Source organism: Mugil cephalus, chromosome 10, assembly GCF_022458985.1.
Source record: "Mugil cephalus isolate CIBA_MC_2020 chromosome 10, CIBA_Mcephalus_1.1, whole genome shotgun sequence".
In the NCBI taxonomy this organism is placed as follows: Eukaryota; Metazoa; Chordata; class Actinopteri; order Mugiliformes; family Mugilidae; genus Mugil; species Mugil cephalus.
Genome location: NC_061779.1, coordinates 12,164,622 through 12,185,746, shown reverse-complemented (window position 1 = coordinate 12,185,746; position 21,125 = coordinate 12,164,622). Strand labels below are relative to the sequence as shown.

The following is a 21,125-nucleotide window of genomic DNA, read 5'->3' as shown; positions in this document are numbered from 1 at the left end:
TACTCTGTGGCCCAGATCAACGAGCTACTTCTCACACCACAACCCACACGCGCACTGAAAACAGAGAGGTGCCAGTGGATGTAAAAGTTGTGCATCTGTGTGTGTGTCTGTGTGTGTTGCTCACCTTTGGCTCCCCGCAGGACAAAGCCAAACCCCTCGTTTTCTTTCTTCTGTAAAACAGCATTTTTCTCCTCTATGATATAGTCACTGTGAAGGAAAGAGCAGAGGGACAACAGATATGACTCCAGCACCATCCTCACGCACACGAGGGGCGAGAGACGGAGAGAGGGAGAGAGAGAGAGAGAGAGAGAGAGAGAGAGAAGGGGGAGTAAAGAGGGTCGGCTCGTGGGGGTGGAGACGTGGGGAGGAGGAGGTGGAGGCAGACGCACACAAAACACACACACACACGCCTGTACTCCCTTCACCAATCAAACTAAAAGCCAAGCAAGAAGCCACAACTCAGGATTCCCAAGAGTTGTGTATGTACACATGTGGAGTGTGTGACAGAGCGAGTCCTCGCGATTGAAGCATCGTTGGGATAAAACGCAAGTGTGAATCAATCTTCTGGCTGATCCTTCAGACGAGACTGCTCCCGAGAAGTGTGTTGAGGGCTTTGGCGTGAGAAACTGACAGAGTCGGCTCAGGTGCGATGCTGTGGCCTGACTAATTACGGAAGGAAGGAAGGAAGGAAGAGGACAGCGAACGTAAGAGAGCGGTTCATCACTGTCTGATCTTCCTGAGAGTTCAGGGGTGGAGGCTGGTGGCTGGTAGTCAGTGTTGACCTGCGGTGCTCTGCACATGTTTTCTACATATGTGTTCGAGGCCACTGAGGCAAAAGCAGAGATATAGTAGAGCAGCGTCTTTAGCAGCACAGCAAAAATCAGCGTTATGGTTTGTCGTGTGTGTAAAACCAACTGGTATGAGTTCATCTAAATTCACAGTGGTTGTTAGTGTAGAGGAGTAAATTAATAGACAGCTTAATCTTACTTAATGGACAGTAAAATAATTTTTTTGTCATATATGTTGTATTTGTTCTTGGGCTGTCTTCTGTTTATGTTAGACTTTAATATTAATTAGCTTCTTGCTTTCTTTACAATATGGAGGATCCAGAGATTTGCCATGATTGTGGATGTAGAGACCTTTCGAGATTGCAGAGCTCATTAATGCGCCATTTTTCTAGTAAAACTGTTGATCTAGCAGAGGGAGAAACCGTTTCTAAATGCAAAGCCACACATATACAAATAAAACCAGACCCTTTACTGGTTCTGCTGATGAAGAACTGCTTAAGGATTATCTCCCATCTGCGCACAAAACAGCATGAAATGTATAGCAGCTGAACTATGTATTTCATCTGACCCCCAATCTGGATGTGACTACTTCTAATCTGAAGATGTAGTCATGCGGTTTAAGCCTATATCCCTTACCCAACTGTAAGTTCAATATGTTTCGATGAACAGCTATAATATATGGAGCAAATTGCACCTATTTCAGTAGTATAAAGGTGGCCTGAATGTGTCACACTCTGAGTAGATGATTTGAATGTAATCTAGGTCTAGCGTACAGCAAATAAACCGCAGCGTATCTTCCATTTTTTCCCACAACACACTTACACTGAGAGGGACTGCTGCCAGTTTACACCCTGAACTTCTACACAAATGACAGTATTTTGAGTTTCTGCTTTACCAGTGATCCTACCTCATCGCTGAGGCAGATACAGAGGGCCTGTGTTCAGGTTGCTACTCAGTGGGTGGCTGCAGTGTCATTGGCTAAGATACACTCCACTCTCTCAAACTTACCAGGGGAAGACAGGGCTCCTGCTGCCAGAGCCAGGAGATCCAAAACAAAGCTTTCTGCAGGACGGAGGCCAAAGATTTGATTTCGTAAAAAAGCTATCTATCCACTTTTGCTCTAATTATTATGCACAGTAAACTGCGTCGGTTAAGCATCATCAAGATACTTTGTTTCAGCCAAAACCCTTTCATGCGGCGTGCTTTCATCTCTGCTCTATGCCCTGAAATGCAGCATTAACGCAATGTGCTCACTGTCCTCGTTCAGAATCTCTATCCGCCTACATATGAAACTCAGTTTTCAAAATGGTAAATGTTTTCTCAAAATAAACCTGTCCTTTTGACATTTCTGATTTTAATATTCTGCAGTCTGTAGCTAAGATGTTGCACAAAGCAGTGCAAGTTAAGTCTCTGATCTGCACAAGCTATGCAGCATGTGCGACTGGTAGTTTTTTCAGATATTCATAAAGTGCTTCTGACCAGTAGACTGTGTATAAAATGTGACAGTGACATCTCGCTTTTATGTTTTTATGTCTTTAACTTATTTTTCCGAAGGCAGGCCATTCAAGCCAGGAACAGACCAAACAAACTTCACTTTCAGGACCAATATCAACTTAATTAGAGAATTATCTTTAAAAGGAGCACACTGGTCATAAGATGTTAATTTATAGAATGTCATTGTAAGGTTAACAGTTGTTGGTAATTCATTCATTGGAGCCAGGGTCATCAGTGGTGTTGCACTTCAAGTTGGCTTCACTTTTACTGTGAACCCTTTGTTAAGTGTAAAGACATTCACTTTTACATTTTACTTCTCCACAAATCCTTAACTATATTTGGTTACAGGTCCCATCTTTGATTCCAAAATAAAATAAATAAATAAAATCGTTTTAGACGGATTAATGGCTTTCGTAATGTTAATACAACAAGTCTGGAGCTCTGGTGACATTTAATCTGGCTAAAACCTAGAATGCAAGTAGATGACATTTTAGGAAAGACTGAAAGTAGGTGGAAACACTGCTTATACAGTTGTCTAGTTCTGTGTACATCAAGCTGATAAACTGTGGCATTTAAGTGGAACTTTGCATCATAACAAATCCTCATATAGCTTCCTCTCCACTCCGAGCAAACGGGTCTGACTTAGAAGACGATGGGCACCCACATACTCTAGGCAACAAATGTTATCTTGAGACAAGAGCGGGAAAACAGAGACGTAGACAAAGAGTCAAAGACTACAACTTACAACTTACTACAAAAAAATAAATAAATACAGCAACCCGTGATCAAAAACAGGATTGTGTGCAAACACACCTGCAAATAGAGTCTGTTTGCATAGTTAAGCCCTGCATAAAGATGCAAACTCAGTTACATAATACACCAACAACATATCATTGTGGCCACCTCCCTCATATTGTCTAGGCCTCCCTGGTGCCTTCAACAGTTGTGACTCATCAGAGAATGGACCTTCTGAGGGTGTCCTGTGGTGTCTGGCAACAGATTGTTGTTATTGCTGCCAGGGGTCATAATGTTATGTCTGATTGGTGTACATTCCTGCATATTCCTGTACACCATAGAGGTGGGTGCACTGGCACCATCACGCCTTTAGATGGCAGCAGCTCCATACCACCTTTCCACATGGACTTCATTAACCCCGTGTAGTACAGTACAGTCTATTACATGACCACACGTGGTCTGCACAGGGCCGCGCCACGCCAGTATAAAGAAAGAGGGCGTACCTGTATGAGGTGAAGTTGTCATAAGATCCCACGGTGTAGTGTCTGAACAGTCTCTTGGTGCGGTCCTCTCGAGTCTCTGCAAAACAGATCAAACGCTTTTTAATCTAGTCAGACGATCCAAAATATTTTGCATATATTCCTTCTTCATATCTTTAGGCTCACATCAAGATCTGAGGACAGCTTTAAACGCAAAAAAAATGAATGTTTTCATTCTAGTCAAAATGTCAATTACTCTTGAGATTGTTGCCGCGTGGATTTTAATTTACCTATTACAAGGTGTACCTCAAATTGTGACTAGATTATTAATGTGACTGAATATCCAAAGTCCAAGCATCCTGAGTGTGATGTGATCGGCTACACTTTCCAGTGTGATGTGCTCTTTTAGCGTTTCCTCACGGAATTGAGTAAATGAGCTGAATCTAGAAATGCACCAAGAACGCAGTTAAATATGGTTTAGGAAGTACACAGTTGCTCCGTATTTTTATTAAATGCATTTCTGCTTGTTGCAAATACACAAACTCCCCCAAATGCCGAGGCTGAGTGTGCTCCAGTTCTTTGCATGTTAGTGTAAAACTGTCAGCAATAATCTAATTCAGCGAGCACAGAGAGGAATTAAGCTGCCACAGAGAAGTAATTATCATTAACATGCTTCATTTATCATAACCTACCAGAGTATAATTGTTCTATGGTAATTTTTGCTTTTGAAACAGTAAAGTAATGGCATAATTCTGCCTTTAAAAGGTTTCTTTTAAAAGGAAACGCATTAGAAGGGGAGCTCAGTTAATATTGTGTGTGCTTGGGTTCAGTGTGTGTGTGTGTGCGTGTGTGCGTGTGTGGTTCCTATCAGAAAGTGGATTTATCCCGTGGGAGTGCTGATAGAGATCGATGCCCTCTCCCCATGCCAATAATACACACTGCATCTCCACTAAACAGCAATCTGCTGACTACACACCGCATGACCCTTTGAGGCCACACAGAAACTCTTAATTGGGCAAAGCTGTGAAAGCGAGGAGCGCCGTGGTGGTGATGTGAGACACGCAGCGCGTCGCCGTGAGTCCACCTCGTAGTCTTGGGCGATGTACGCCCCGGCTTCCTTGTTTTCTGTCACTTAACTGCTTGCACACTCAGCAGCCAGTTTATTAGGTACACGAGTGAATGCATTCTAATATCAAAAGACCCGCATTAAATCTTAAAGCTTGTGGTCCTCGGACATCCTTGACATTTTAACAGCACCACAAACCACATTTTCCAAAATGATCACAGACTTGAGTTACCGCCTTTCTTACTCTGTTTCGACATAAACCGATGATTTTAACATCCGCCGAGGAGGATTTAGGGCAATACTGTTGTATTTAGAAGGCACTCTAATTTAATTTTCTGAAGTGTACCCAATAAAGTGGCCTGCGAGTGTATATGTGAGAGAGATGAAAAAGGGAAAGAGATCAAAGTAAGCGAACACACTTGAAGTGACAGGCATCCTCAGATGCACTATATCCTGTCCATCTCACTGTACGTGTGAGTGACAGACTGTCGACTGAGAACAACCCGAATCTCTGATAACTGCATTCACTGACACTTGGTGTCACAACAGAAAGGGATAAAATGAAAAGGGATCCAGCAGACCGGTCCAAGTTCTCCATTTCAACCTCTGAACTTCCTGTCTCCCTCACCTTCCGTCTCTTTTTTGCCTTTCTCTTACGATCTTGACTTTCATTCTGTTTCAGCGCGACCGTAAACGTGTGTCTTCTCTCTCCACGCACAAGAAGATATGTGTCAATATGAGTGAGAGCTCGCCTGTCTTCTTCAGGTCCGTATAAAACACGATTTGTCTCAATGAATAGTGCAAACTAAAATATAAGTACTGTAGATTAGATGAGAAAGACTGAGAAAAGATAATAAAAAAAGAGCGTTTTTGTAAGATTATCATCTGTCAGTAGTGGTAAGAGGGAAATAAGTGAGAGGAGAGCTGGCTGGTGTTCTGTGTGGATAAGAAGGTTACTCTGTGTCTGGTCTGGGGAGAGAAGACATGGCATTTTGTTAGCGCTGGCTGTCAAAAGGAAGTAGTAATGAAAGAAGAGGTGATATTTGGGGAGAAAGTTGCAGATGAGTCAGCGCTCGTCTTCTCCCGCACATTTAGAGTGTTTTACGACCGCCACTCAGCGTTCACAAAAAAACACACACACGTTCAGCCTTACGCATCATCAAAAAGCCTTCACTTCAGAAAAATGACAAGATAATGGATAATTTTAGAAGTTGGTGAGCGTGAATGCATACACTGTGTAAAAGTATTGTAAGTACGGTATGTGTGTGTGCGCGCGTACTACGCACACCCTTTGATACCAGATGCAGTCTTAAAACCGTGAAACGCAGCTCATTCATCACAACTGTCATGCGTTTTGTGCAGCCCAGGAGCATCTAAAGGCAAGGCCCTGATAGCACAGATAACCCCAACTCCACTTCCATCTATTACACACACACACACATGTCAAGTGTTGCTGCTTGGAGATATTATTGGAGATATCCAGGTGGAACATTTACTTCCTGTCGGCCCTTCAAGCTATTCAGACAATGTACAAAGAGCTGTAGTATTTAAAAAACACAGAGAGAAAGAAAGAGAGGAAGAGAGGAGGGTCATTACCCTTTGAAGGAGAGACTAAAGGTCTCAGGCTTAATAAGAGACCATGTAGAGAAAACGGCATTTTTACAAGAACAATGTGTTACATGAAAGACATACTTGTCAGACTTTATTTGTATAGCACAAATTTACACAATAATCCCACCCACATCCCCCATGACCTCACCTCTACCCCAATTTAATAATCTTTGAAGCAGAATAAGAGCAGCATTCGTAAAACAAGGGCATTCGTTAAAACAGGAGCGAGAACCATGGAAATGGTCTCGTAGTTGAGAGCACCAGAGAGCGGATAAAACTTAGATGGATACAACCTGTAAGAAAGATAGAATTTTAATTCCTTAACTCGTTCTCATGTCTGTGGCAAACTGATATGACTCAGCAGCACTCACTCCTACACCCGCTTGTTAAAGCTTTTACACAGTATGTTCCTTTTGAAACAGCTGCCAGGAGAAACTCTCCGTTCCAGCGGATGCAATATTACTCACAAATGTGACCGGTTTCTGGCATGAGCATCGGTGGCCACAAAGAATAAGAAGGAAAAGAAACAACTGGAAAAAAGTAAAGATGAATGGCAAAGCAGAACACCTTGGCCACTCAAGGTTGCAGGAACGTACTGTGGATAATTTTGTTGTACTTTAAGGCTTACAGTAGTTTTCTCAAGAAGCTGTCTCCCTTGGTCGAACCGAGCTCCGTTGGTTTTTGTCCATTTAGGGTTCACAGACAATACCAACATTTCCAAACGAAAGATGTTGAACTGTTTAGCGACTGCACCACAAACAAAGCACTTCAAAGTTTACATGAAAGTGAGATCGAGTTTAAGGTTTCTGGTACAAACAGGTGATATGGCAGCGGTTTGGTTTGATACAATTGAACAGGTTCAAATAAAGTCATGATTACTGGTACAAACTAGAAGGTGGAGCCATTTTTGATAGAGTAATGAAAAGGTGAAAGATTATTAGCCTATTAACTATTTAGACTGTGTTGCCTCATATTTAAGGTGAAAAGTACCTACAATAACTGTACCAACCACCCTGAATGAAATTCAGGGTTGATTACATTGACTGCATCTTAAAACAAGCTTCAGCAAGGATGAAGCTAATGTATTACCTGTACTGTGTAACCTATAACGAGTAAACATCTGACTTGTCACAGTGGGAATAGTGTGGGTGTAATAATGACGGCTGCATTACAGTTAAGAGAAATTTATACCTGGTTGTTTACGGCACTGGCACACTTAATTAAACTGGGCCATCATCTGGATACGTATGCCTTCATTACAATGACAAATAACAATGGCTGCTGTAAATCAAAAGAAAAAACTTATTCATAATAAATATGAGAGTAATTACATAAGTCAATAAGTTCATTTTGTATTTTTCTAATCAAGATAACCACCAAAGAGCACTTTGTACTCTTAAACAAGACCACGGGTTTTGAATATTCGTATGCCCTTAAAAAAAACTTGTAAAACAAAAGACACCCACTGCAGATGTTTCACTAACTTCCAGAGATAAAAGCTCCGCGTCTGCTCATCCGCAGACTTAATGCGGTATTGATTGAAGGGTTTTGTTTCTATGTGTAATGAGCGATAACTCATCCATAAAAACGCGAAAATAAGCTCTACTCTCGATGGTGATGGCTGAAAACGCAGCGTGTTATGATACAAAGCAGTTTCAGCGCATCCAGCCATACGTTTGTCAATCTGCCAACATGCTAAATCTCTGAGCGTTCTACTTGTACGGGTCTTCCTAAAGCCCACAGCACTTCTCCATTCTGGACAGATTGTAACACCTTCGCTGTCCTTGTCTGAAGGACGCAAGAGCCACATCACACACACACACACACACACACACACACGAATACAGATGAATGGAAACACAAACCAACAAAGACACACACACACACAGTCTGTGAACCCTGCTGAATGAGAGTTAACCTATGTTGTTTTACCACTGATAAGAGCTGCACACAAACATGCATACACACTCACGCGGACACACACTTATCAAGTGAGCCTCATTGACTTTTTAATTCTTTCCTTCGCCACCTCCCTCTCATTCCTCCTTTTCTTCTCTCTCAGCTTCCTTGTCCATACTGTGTGTGTGTGTGTGTGTGAACCTCCTAAACGCGGTGGACAGGAGTCTACGCGGGGGCGTCGTGACTCCTATAGGGCTACCCACGTCTTCAACAGCGAAACAGTAGTAATGCTGGAGTCTGCTGTAAAAGGCTTCCAAAGAGCCACACAGCCTGTGAGCTTACTTGTGGAACAATAATTCACTTTTTCTTCTTACTCTTTTGTGCTATCACACAATTTGCCTTTCGTTCCGCGGATCCAACGGAGACTTGATGAAGCACGCAGGTGGATACAAGCCTCACCCACATCACACAGAGGACACACCATTGTCTTCATTTTATTTTCCCTCTTCATTCTCCTGTGTCTAAATGCGATTTTCTATCCCTTTACCTTCTTGCGTAAGACTTTAATGGAAAGGTGAACTCATTTTTTCCATTACTGGGTGAAATTAGTCATGCTCACAATATGACAGTGTGAGAGAGAGGACACTGAAGGAAGAGGAAACTCGGTACAAAAGGAAAAAGCAGGCTCTGTATCAATTTAATCTTTATCTGTTCTATACGTACGGGGGATTTAGGTAAACCATGCACTAGTTTTGTAGCTCTGGGAAAGTAACCAACATCAAAGCTTAAACTTAAATTTTTACACTGGCATGATAAGAAGCATGTAAGTAATCTTCTTCACTGCAAAGTGGAAAGTAGCACAGCCGTAGAGAATAGGACAGTATGACACATCTATATGAGTGATCTCTAAACGTAGAGGAGTCCAGATTTTTAATTCTTCAAACTGCCTTAACACATGAGGTATTCAGAGGAAATTATCCACGCAAGAAATCAGGTGACTGACTTCTTTTAACAACGATGTGTCTTTGTTTGTCTGCAGTGTAAACACAGAAACCAGCCGCTGTTTAGTGTCGACCCAGAGCTGCAAGTTAACCCTAATGACTTCATTAAATTGTTGTCCATGAGCAATGTTTGTTAGCTGGTTGGATTGTTTCACTGTCGCTAACACCTTAAAACACAAGTGATTCCTTTTGAGAACAACCTGCACAAGGGACACCCTACTTTGGTTGTTTCGTGTTAAACGTGTGCATTTGGTGATACATGTGTTGGCTTTTGTTTTCAAAAGAAAAGTCACCACATGCGGAAAATGGTGTAATGCACTGATCAAAATCTTTCACAAAAAAATATTTTAAGCAGGAAATCATTTGACAAAATTTTTTAACCCTTGTGTAACATTTATAAACTTCCTTTTGTACCGGTCCTGGCTGAAAACAGCCACTAAGTTTGACTGATGTAAAAATTATATCAGATAAATATTTTATTTGCTTAATTGATTATCTGTTCATGAATCTTAGTCCTGATCAAAACTACTACATATTAAACAAACAAAAAAAAAATAAAAATCCTTAAACACCAATTTAAAAAATAAAGTCAATGGTATGGGTAAAAATACACACAAAATATAATATATAAATTCAATATAAAAGATAAATAAAAGATATATAAAATGATTGGTGACGAAAGATTTTTTATCTGTTATCACAGTCTTGGATACATCAAAGATTAGTAACATCATTCACAACTTTTATGCATGTTTAGTTTCTGTGCAGTATCAGATTTTCATTAAAACTCATGTGCTGTTCGTGGCTGTTTTTGTTGACTTGACTCCCATTATAGTCACATTTTTTGAATGCATAGATGATGCATTTTACAATCCTGGAGATTGCTCCAGTTCAGAAGAGCTCAAATTTAGCGATTTAACTTTTGACCACTAAATCACGCCATTTACCCATTTCACATGTATAAAAAGTTTAGTTTCTGTTTTTGATATATGAATTTTATGAGCAAAGCAGCATCATCTTGCAAGTGAGCTGATTCAAGCATTGAGTCATACAAACACCAAGACTAAAATAACTCAAAGGAAGTCGATGGGGGCCAACAAACTGATCAAAGTACAAATTAAGAGAATGACTTGTTAGGGAGGTAATCTTTTAATAAAACAGATCAGGAGATGAGATCTAATAATGTCAGCACTAAAAGAAAAGAATTCATTAAAGCTATCAAGTGTGAGAGATTAACGTTTTTGCCAAGACGCTGCAATTTAAAATACCAGATCTGCCGATAGAGTACGACAGAGCGTGGCTCGGGTAATGGGGATTATTTAATAAACATGACACATCTATATTAAAAATACAAACAATGGAATAATCTGCAAATATAACACATCAAAAATGTTCAAGACTAAAACAACAAAAGCTTTCCATTTGTGGAGCTCGGCGGGGGCTGAAGAGAAAGGAGAGGATAGAAGGAACAAAGGAAACCACACGAGATACGTGGATTTGATCATCTCATTAAGTCAATATTGAGTAGAAGAGTTATAATCCAAATAATATTTATCTGAAAGATGGTCTCATTCACAGTTAAATTTGTAATAGTGAAAAAGTCCATTTTCTAAAAATGGAAACGTCAGACTCTTCTACTACATTACTCCTTACACTGATTCATATTGAAAGTTTCTTATATATAGAAAAAGATGCTGCTTTAAGATTTAAATTATACTGTTTTAATAGCACATGCACTGCAACTACGACGGAGTCATGAAGCGTGCTCACATGAGAACAGTGCAGAGCGTTGGACTTACCCCAGTAAAGGCCATGATACATGGCGGTGGTTTGCTCTGCCTTTACAATCGTTACCACTCCATCTATCCTGCTACACAGCACAGGCAGATCGGACACCATGATTGGACAACAGTCCATTTTTACCTTCACAGCTTCCTCTAAGACTTTGACAAGGTGCTCGTCTCTCCGCAACCCCACTTGTCCATCATCCAGCGTGAATCACTGACGAGAGCTAGCCTCCCTCTCCTCTTTGCCTTGGCATGATTAAAACCTCTCCAGAAAACGTCGACTTTGTGCAGACAGCTATTCAAAATTCTGCAACACCATGTTGCTATAAAAGGACTTCCAGTTATCCTTGTTTTGAGAATGAAATAAGACTTCCCGGACAAGTAGCGATAAAACTGTGCATCAATGTCTCAGGCCTTAATGTTTCCTTCTGCTTCAGCCTCCAGCAAAGAATTCCAGCATACATTTCACATCTGTGCTTTTCTACTGTCTCCTCCTCCCCTCCGTCAGAATTGGTTGGCTTGTTGGAGAGCCTTCAGAGAGCTCGCTGCTTCTGTGTAAGTGTCAGAGGCAGAGACCAACGCCTATAAATACCTCAGTTCCATCAAAGTGGTAGAAGCCTTGAATAATTCAGTCAAATTCAGACAACAAGAAGTAGCTGCTGTTAAAGCTCCGATGGCTCACTACGTCAGACCTTTGAGTCGAGGTCAAGACAAGCAGAGATTCACTCAGACATACGAACACATACTACGTCCTGTTGGAGGAACGACGGAGAGCAGGAGCGTCCAGCACCGGAAAAAGTGTCAAATCTTCAACACTGAATCCTCAGATGAACTGAACTGTACTGAATCATCACAATTACTGACTGAATTATCAGCCTGGTGCATTAGAGCTTGACTTAAGTGGTGACCAAAAGCATCACTGTCAGCTTAGCTGTTCGTTGCTCTCGGCAGTTAAGCTTACTATAGCCCTGCAAAAGCAGAAACTCCAACAGTTTATTGCCCATGTATATGTAATCAAGAGGAGAAAATGAACAACAAAAGCGATCATGTTGCAGGTTCCGAGCTGTGTGGTTACTTTTAGCAATCATGGTAGTCGCCACACGCTCCGTCCATAAAAGAATACGATCGGATTGAGCTGAACATCACAGACTGAAGCAGCCAACACACTAAATTTACAAGGACTCCAAGGCTGAAGTCACCTAGGAGAAGTAGTGGCTCCTGACAAATCTCTCAGGGAGGGCAAATGTTGTAATGGTTGCACAGGTGAACTGTTCAGTGGATAAAAAGTGGGCTGACCAGATGCTGTTCAACTGTTTAACCACTAAATGTCTGCCATTCGTCAGTTCTGCAGGAGGTTACTAGTCTAGTATTGATGAAGAATAAATATACTCCTCACAATTACCAAAATCATTTTAGCAGCAGCAAACCTGAGATGTAGGATCTAGTGGCACTGGGCTGATAACGGGCGTTGAATTCAAACAATTACAATGCACCAATTGCACTGAACATACAAGAGGAACAATAACATAACTCACTATGTTCCATCTCTGTTGAAAGCACAGCTAGTGTATTCAGACATTCATGACCCATTGCGCTTTGCAGGAATTTCTTGATCCCTCGCAGCATTCGAAAGTTATGTATGACAAAAGCGCATTAGTTCAGACCCTCTAGGAACCATTCGAATTACAAACGAGCACCTGAAGTTTCCAAAAAAAAAAAAGAAAAAAAAAGCCTCATGGACGTATCACATCTATATTAAAATTGGGCCTGCAGTGTGAAATACAGCTTGAGTGACAGTAACTGACAGGTAGCCTAACCCTGTTATTGAATTTGGTACAAAAAAATCTCTTCTGGTTTCCCCTTGGTGAAACCAATGGAAAATGCGATGACCTGTTGACATTAGGGCAGGTATCTTGAATATTTTTCAGACCAAGGACCTCCAAACTGGTGAATAATTAAGTAGGGACATCCAACTACTATATGAACGTAGAGGTTGTATATATTATATATAACACGGCCTAGTGCAAATTATAAATATACATTATTATTATCATTCTGCATTCAAACTTAAGCTATTCAAATAATACACTGATTCAAATATTCATTCTATTCTATTAATTTTCCATTTTGGCCTAAATACTTGGCTGAAGCTAATCAGATTACTGCAGCAAAAGTGTATTTAAAGAAATTTAAATTTGTGGGGGAAAATTATAAAAAATATATATGAAAATATTGAATCAACCAAAGGTTTTGCAACTCCTCTGCAGTACCTCCGCAGACCCTCTAGGGGACCCCCTGTTGAAGACCAATGCATCAGGGAGGGTGTCAGTTGAACCCCAAGAAAAAGACAACAGCTTGAACGCAAACGAAAACGACACAACAACTCAACAGAGCAAAACAATTCTTATAAAGATTCAGAATTTCCATCATCCAACTCTACAGGTGTATAGAGGCCGGTGCTGAGAGAGAGATGGAAACAAGAAGATAGAGGAGAACAAGGAAATAAGGAGAGGCGTGGGTTTAAGCATGCCCAGCCACAGCTCAGTTTGCAGTTTGAGGAGGTAAACTGTACGTACGTCGCCACATTTTTAGATGTGTCACTACAGCAGTGAAACACGGTAGCTGTCAAGCCGTGGCAGTGAAAGGGTTTAGGTAAACAAACCAGCTGTGTCTACAGACTACAGGTGAATAGAGAGAGAGCAGCCACTGCACTGTGAGACAGACCCAACTTCCAGAGAAGCACAGCAACCTTCCACTGTGTGTGAACGTGCTTGTTCAGTTTTTTGTGCGTGCGTGCGTGCGTGCGACCTGCTGTCTTCCAGTGCAGCCCCTGTCAAACGTGATATGTCTCTGCTGCACTGTCAGACCTGCTTCGGCTCTGATTCATTGTTCAAACAGCATCGCCATCTATTATGATTTGATATGGTTCTGTCCTCCAGAGAGAGAGATGGCTCAACACACTCGACTGACTTCTGATGAAAAGTACTGATAGTGGCCATCACTCTGCCGTGACGGACAAACAAACAACACCCATGCGCGCGTGCACACACTCACACACACCTTGAGATATGCCACTGTAGGACACTTGGTGCAGATTTTTTTTTTTTTTTTTGCAGGGTTAAATGGCAGGACTCCTCTTGAACTGCCAGTCTATAACACTGACTCAGCTAAACTTTAATACCAAAGACATGTCTTCCAACCAGTGGTTTATTGTCCCTCTCTCTATACCTCCTTCTCCCACTCTCTCTCTCTCTCTCTCTAATAAGATGGATTAGTTGGCTATGCTAATCTATCTGCTGACTCCACAATGTATATAGACAATAACTAAAGTGTGTGCGTGTGCATAAGCATACAAGTGTAAGAAAGCCTGTCCATTTGCATTCACATGCACCGCTCCGTCGTGTCAGCATTTGCATACTCTCTGCATTTTACAAGTCATCGCCAGAGAGTTACTGACTGAACTCTCCGCGCGATCTGCAATCTGCTTGTACGGACTTAATTTAAGGAACGATGACACAAGTTAACCGAAAGTAGTTATTCGATGAAAGGCAAGTGCTTACTCGTATTAACCTTAACACTAAAATCACAGACTGACAAACTGAAATATATCAAAGCTACAATTGCTGCTTAATGTTGCATATCACAGTAATAGATGAACATGACAGGACAAGGACATGGTAAGAGGATGTGAAGGAGCAGCATTAGTTTTGTTTTTGAACTCAAATATTTATTTTCCACACATTTAATTAACACACATATCAACACACATATCAACACACATATAATAATAAGTTTTCTTTTTTATTTTTGCACAGGATCATAGAAATCTGATGCAGCATCAACATTGTTGCACCTGTCGTACCAAGGTCAAAGCAGAAGAAGCTAATTTCTCATATAAACAACAATAATATGCATAGAGGAAAACACGATGAAATACATTTATTTATTTGTTATGCTAATCCTGTGAGGCGGATGCTGCTTTACGAGGGACGCAACTTTAGGAATCCTGTTATGTTTTCACTTCCTGTCGAGGTGCCACTGAGCACTTCTTTTAATCCTTACGTACACACGGCCCATGAAAAGGCATAACATAAAAAGGGGGAAATAACGGTGATTCCCTGTCTCCTTCAGCAAGCAGAGGGAAAGGTGTGATAAGAAAGGAGGTGTTACCAGCATGTCTTCGGTGTGACTGGCCGTGTTAACACACAAAAGCATTCATATTCATTGTGTTAGGGTGACATTCAAGGTATGAAGGGTGAAGATTGGACCTGTCCTTGAAACGCTGATAACACGACAAACTGAAAACAGACAGCGGAGAAGGGGAAACTGGATGCGAGAGGGAGAGGGAGAAAGAAAATGCTCTATTAGCGGAATAAGACGTTACTTCAATGTTCCACAAATTAATCCCTTGCATGAGGACAAGGTGTGCACCGTATGAACGCACAACATTTGGTCTTTTAGCCAACATCTGCATGTGATTCAAGACACTTTCAGAAAGCAACACTCGACATTTTAATTCCGTTCCACCGGGGGAAACTGCTTATTGCCTTCAAACAAATAAAATGCTCTTGACCTCCAACTACTCATTTTCATAACATTTCAATAACCAGTTTCTACCATCTAGTGTTACTGCTGTTCGTTGATTATTGCCACCAAATAGAAATGGAACCACCCGCTGCAACAAAATTCATTCATAAGCTTTTTCAGGCATCATTTAATTCTCTCCCTTTTCCGTTTTAAACATTTGGCATGTGGCTCCCAAAAGACTCTCTCAGATTTGGTTTGGTTTCCCAGTGGATCCTTTGTCCTGAAGCTCCAAGAACACTCATCTCCCAACCGGACATGATTCATTAATCACTTAGTCAATATTATTGCATATTTCATCAAGCCTTTGTATTCATCTTTCCACCATGTTACATGCTGCTGCTGCATGTCTACTGAATCATCTCTTTTGCATGAGGTCTGACACCAGCCTTAAACTTGAATGGTTGTCAAACGAGGCAGAATAGAACTATTCAGCTTGTTTGTGGCTGAACCTGACATTTCAGTAATATACAGTAAACAAGCTCTTATTTACAGTCGTCTTGTATTTTAAGGTGACAAGGTCCATAAAGATGCAGGAAAGAATTATACTGCACCATCAAACAGTGTCATTTTTTACCACTGTCAATAAACAGGCTCAGATAATTACAGGAATCCATCACTGTTGCGGCAATATCTATTGACCTTGCACCTCGGACAAGAGAAGAGAAGAGCCAAGCAGCAAAAGGGGAAATTATGCAGATATTTCCATCGACTTGACCAGGTGACTTTTCGTATGATCCGGCTCCGATCCGTCGCGCCGTCCCCGTCACTCCTTACCTCACTTTCGCCCGACCTGCCGAGGCGCTCTGTTCATGTCAGTCTCGGCTGCCGCAGCAACACTGATGTTTAAGCATTCTATGCGAGTGCAGACACACTCCAAAACTTCTTAATGGGCAGGCTAAAAATAGCTCAGGCTGGATCTGACTGGGCTGATTCATGCGGCTGTGAGTCATTCAACTGTGGCGCGGTGTAAGGAGAGCAAGGGAATGGAGCGAGCGAACAAGCACAAAGAGAGGAGAAACAAAAGTTTGCCTGCTTGTTAAGGTATAAAACCACTGGAAAAAAAAAATAAATGTAAGAAGTGTTTATCCCGTCAATGAGACGTATGAGTGTTACTGTGCTGTGCGCGTGTGTGTTTCCGGAGAACGTTTGATACTGCAGGGGGCAGGAAAAAAATACTTAGGCTTATGTAATAAAGCAATAAAGGCTGGTAAAAAAAACAAATATCGCTCATTCATTTACTATTAGGCAGAATTTGTCTGTAGAACGTGGACGTTAATTGGGGAATAGCATCATGGGGTGGGGGGGTGGGGGCTGAAAGCTCCCAACAGATTGTAGCCAGATTAACAGTAGACTGCTAAAAATGTGTGGCGTGGCAATTTGTTAGCATCATTAGAAAGGGAAGAGCAGTTCATACTCACATCATTATCTCCTCCATTACCACGGGTAAACAGCTACTATTAACCCCACGGATACAGGCCAGCAGCATGTGTGCCGCGTACATGTGCGAGAGGCAATCGAATGTTAGGACGTGTGAAGATACCCAGAACATTTTAAGTTATTTTATAGATTTTGTAGATATTATTTTTTGCTGCTTTCTGTGTTAATAACACACAGATATTGCAGCACTCATTGTTATTCTTGAGGGATTCAATCAATAAAGTCCTTCGCCCTCATTTTCTCCATCATGTCCTCCTCGTTGCTATAGTTTTTGTTTGTTTGTTTTTGCCTTTGACTCCTGCGCCTTTGTCTCACCTCCCTCCCTCTGTCCCCTCAAGCAGCGGTTGAAGATGAATTGTTGGCTGCAAGTAGCTCTGGCCGCGCCGAGAGAGAGAGAGAGAGAGAGAGAGAGAGAGAGAGAGAGAGAGAGAGAGAGAGAGAGAGAGAGAGAGAGAGAGAGAGAGAGAGAAGAGCACTGTGGTGACAGATAACAGCCAAGAGAGTCAGCGATGGTTTAAACTGCTTCTTTCACATGGTCACCTGCTTCCTTTCTCCCTCCTCTCTCCCTGGCTGTCTTTTCTTTACCCCTCTCCCAGGCTGAAACCGCACTTTCCCATCATCCCACCCTCCTGTCTTGTTTTTTTTTTTTCTTTTTTTTTTCTCTTTTCCCTTTTCAATCATTGCTTTTTCAAACCTGGCAGATACGGGAGAGAAAAGAGATGGAGGCTGAGATAGATAAAGAGAGATGGCACTTGCCCACTTTCAGAGTCATGACTCATGGCTGATGTACAGTGAGAGAGAGAGAGAGAGCATGCTTAGTAGTATTTGGGTTACCTAATTGTAGACAGGGCTGTCTTTCCTGCTTCACTAGGCTGAGGCATATTGCCCTTACTGTCAGTGACGCCTCAGCGGCTGCCTTCAGATAAACCACCCTGTGTGTGTTTTACTGTGTCCTCCAGTGTTGTTGTACTTCTGATGAACCCAGGGATGTGGATGTGATTAGCTCCGAAACACCTCAGTAGCTTCAGAAATGTGTATGTTAATCACTGATAACATATAATTATATTCTACTGTATAATTTCATTTTGATCATTACGCCCAAATATAATTATAAGCGCTGCCATACACAGCAGGAAGGACATGGGAGGGTATACGGCACTTTCAATCCCTGAAAAATAGGCGTCTGTGGGTTCTGAGCTTTTTCTGGATTTACGAGGGAGTGGGGCTCAATATCAGACCCACCTACCTACCGACGTCCCTCCCTCCATCCATCCCTCCTTTTTATTTCCCGTCTCTAAAAGACACGCTCTGCCATCTCCACTTTGCTGTCTTTTAGAGTATGCTTCGCCATCCGTCTCCCTTGCTATCTGGCTCTTTCTTTCCCACCTTTCCCTATCTTTTTCTCACAATGCATTTAAATGGGGTATTTAGAGATTCCGGCCTTTCTCATCTCTTCACACCTACTCTGAGGTAACCTCAATCCCTCAACAGCCCTTCTGAAGGAGGAAAATGCCCCATTTGCTCCAAAAAAAAAAAAAAACAGAGGTCCCAATGGATGCATGACAAACACGCGAGCAACAGGGTGTTATTTATTACACACACACACACACAAAAAAAAGCACAACGTCCTTGTCCATGGACCTGCTGCAGTATTTCACATCTTGCTGAACTTTTCCACACAACAACAAGACCGGACCATACGGATTTCACAGAATTTGTTTACGACGCCGCGCATAAATTTAAAACTCAGTGTGGGTGCTGCACATGTTGCGAGACCACGCTGAAAAAAATAAAAAATAAAAAAAGCCATCTGTCAACTAAATGATAGTCTAAATGCCGATGTGGTTAAATTAATTTCACGTTTACAATGGCTACGTTAAAATCTATCACAGTACCAGGGATGGTAGCTTCATTATGGCTGGCATATATTTTTTACGATGGTGCGCCAAAAAAAGGGGGACGCTTAAAAAAAGTGCTGACTATAAACACATCTACAGCATGAGCAAGGTTTTAATACTGAGCAGTAGACTGCATCTGTTGAGTTGTAAACTGGTGGAGATGTTGCTCTTAGCAGCATATTTCTGCGTACTACTGCTCAAAGACCCACAATATGAAACTGAGTCACATTACTGCAGCAAAGGTTAATTTTGCTTCATTACGTCAGGGATTAATGTCATATTTCGGTTACTTTTTGCCAGCCCGAAGGCAAGTAAATAAAAAAAAAAACAGGAGAGAGGAAGGTAATCTGTTGCAGAGAGCACCGACCTATGAATTCTCAAGTGAAAATAGGAAATAACTATAATAAAATGCTTCAATATAACGTGGCTATGTTTTCAGTAATTTTCAAGCACATCCTCAGGTGGTTCTGGAGAAGCTGCTACAACTGAAATAAAATGCCACAACAAAATTCTTGGAAGCAATTGTGGACGGATGACACCACATCTAGCTGCTCATAAATGTTGGACAACAGTTGATATCACCGCAATGCAGAACAGAGAGAAGACGTCGGAGATGACAGTGTGTAAAGAGGCAGAAGGAGGTTGAGCTTTCTGTGCTTATCAACATGGTGTTTTGTGTCAGGTTGTATGTTAATATGAGATGAATGTGTATTCCTCTTTGACTGGTAACCACTAACGTGCGTGTGATTGACCCGAAGACACACTTTCCACAACTGATGCATATGCATCAAGTTAAAGAGAAAACTTTCTTTTTGAAAATACATATGAAAACACGAGAATTATGAAATGTTTACACCATTTTTTCAGCAGTTTCCTGTTGAATTTCCTGAAGACTGTCCCTTGATGCGAGTTCTGTCACAGTTATTTTAACACAGGCCAAACTGGGGGCGACCTGTCCAGCACACCTGCATTTAATTAAGCTCTAATCAAGTGCCGCTAAAAGCTCTACAATCTTTGGTGGAAAGCTGAAGACAGAGAGCAGCATGGAGGACTAAAGGGGAAGAAAAGGCTAGCAGTAAACACTCTGAGGAAAACATACCGTTGCCTTTGTATTGTCTCTTGTGCATGTCTGGATTGTTGCTTATTGTTGCTGTTTTTCGATGGAAAAACATTTTTCAATTAAAAGGTGCACTCTGGACGTAATTAAAAATTCCAAGGGACACAAGTTTGCAGAAAAATAACATTGTAATGACGTGCGATTATATCATTGAATTAAATGAGAAGGTGTGTCCACATTTTTGACTGGTAGTGTATGTTCATACATAAGCATACGTGCTTCAAACCATTTCAGCAAAATGGTTTGGCAGCCTCATCTTGTTTATTTACTTACTTTTACTGCCATTTTTTGTACATTGCAGGAAATGTGGGGAAAGATTTACCTATTGGACCACGTTCACATTGCCAGAGGAGAGCTGTAAGCACCTTCTGTTCACTCTTTGTGGGCTCGTGTGAATGTTGAAATGTACTGACATCACTGCCAGTTTAGAATTCATTGTTCAATATTTTTCTGGTTGTTAAAATCACCCCTAATAATTTACCATTTAAGGCGATATTTAATTTTAAGCAGCAGGAGATTGCTGCAGGAGGGGTGTCACGCTGAGAGAACGTCTCTAGATGACACAGGTGGTTAATTAAAAATACAAAAAAAAAATAAAAAAAAATAGAGGATTTAAAAAGCAGTGATCAGAATAAAGACAGAAATTTCATAATAAAAAAAAATTGTGCAACACTGAATAGTATTCACGCTACACTTTGTGATTTCTTGTTTCATTCATTCGTTACATGTTGACTGCAGGATTTATTTGAGCTCAGGTCAAACACATTACAGACAGATCAGAGCATCTTAGAGCGAGTGTGGACATGTGTGTGTTTGTCAGTGTGCATGCAGATGTCTTACCTAGCCGTGGGTCAAACTGTCTCATCTGAACTTCTTCCACACAGTCTGCTGGGAACCAGCCTGTCCTCCCTTTGACCGTGCCTTCCCAGAAACCTCCTTCCCCTATACTCAGCACTGACAGAAAGGAAAAGAACGAGGTCCAAATCAGTCAAATATTGTCATGAAACAGCTTAGCTGTCATCACTGTGAGGATACAGACTCTGAGGAGTCTTGGGAGGAGACTAAAAAGACGACAAATGGCCTTACAGCAGAGTGAGGTATTTAAGCTTTTATGTTTTTAGTTCATGAATTATAAAATGGACAGTACATAGAAGGAAGAACGGAGAGCGGGATGTTGTTTCACAAATACACACAAAGTACAGTGACAGAAAGCAGAAGACATTGCG

General features: G+C 41.4%; 1 protein-coding gene across 10 annotated transcripts in view; it reads right to left on the bottom strand.

Annotated features, from left to right (window-relative positions):
• Positions 1 to 21,125, bottom strand: part of shank3a (SH3 and multiple ankyrin repeat domains 3a) — a 131,439-nt gene that overhangs the window by 18,645 nt on the left and 91,669 nt on the right. For all 10 annotated transcript variants that reach the window (XR_007113519.1, XR_007113518.1, XR_007113520.1 and 7 more), the window contains 3 exons: positions 20,740 to 20,853; positions 3,521 to 3,596; positions 125 to 207 (listed from right to left, as the gene is read on the bottom strand). Coding sequence is in view for 7 of the 10 variants with exons in the window: in XM_047595644.1 (XP_047451600.1) it covers positions 125 to 207; positions 3,521 to 3,596; positions 20,740 to 20,853 (273 nt within the window). In the remaining 3 variants the exon portion in view is untranslated. The remainder of the gene's footprint in view (positions 1 to 124; positions 208 to 3,520; positions 3,597 to 20,739; positions 20,854 to 21,125) is intronic.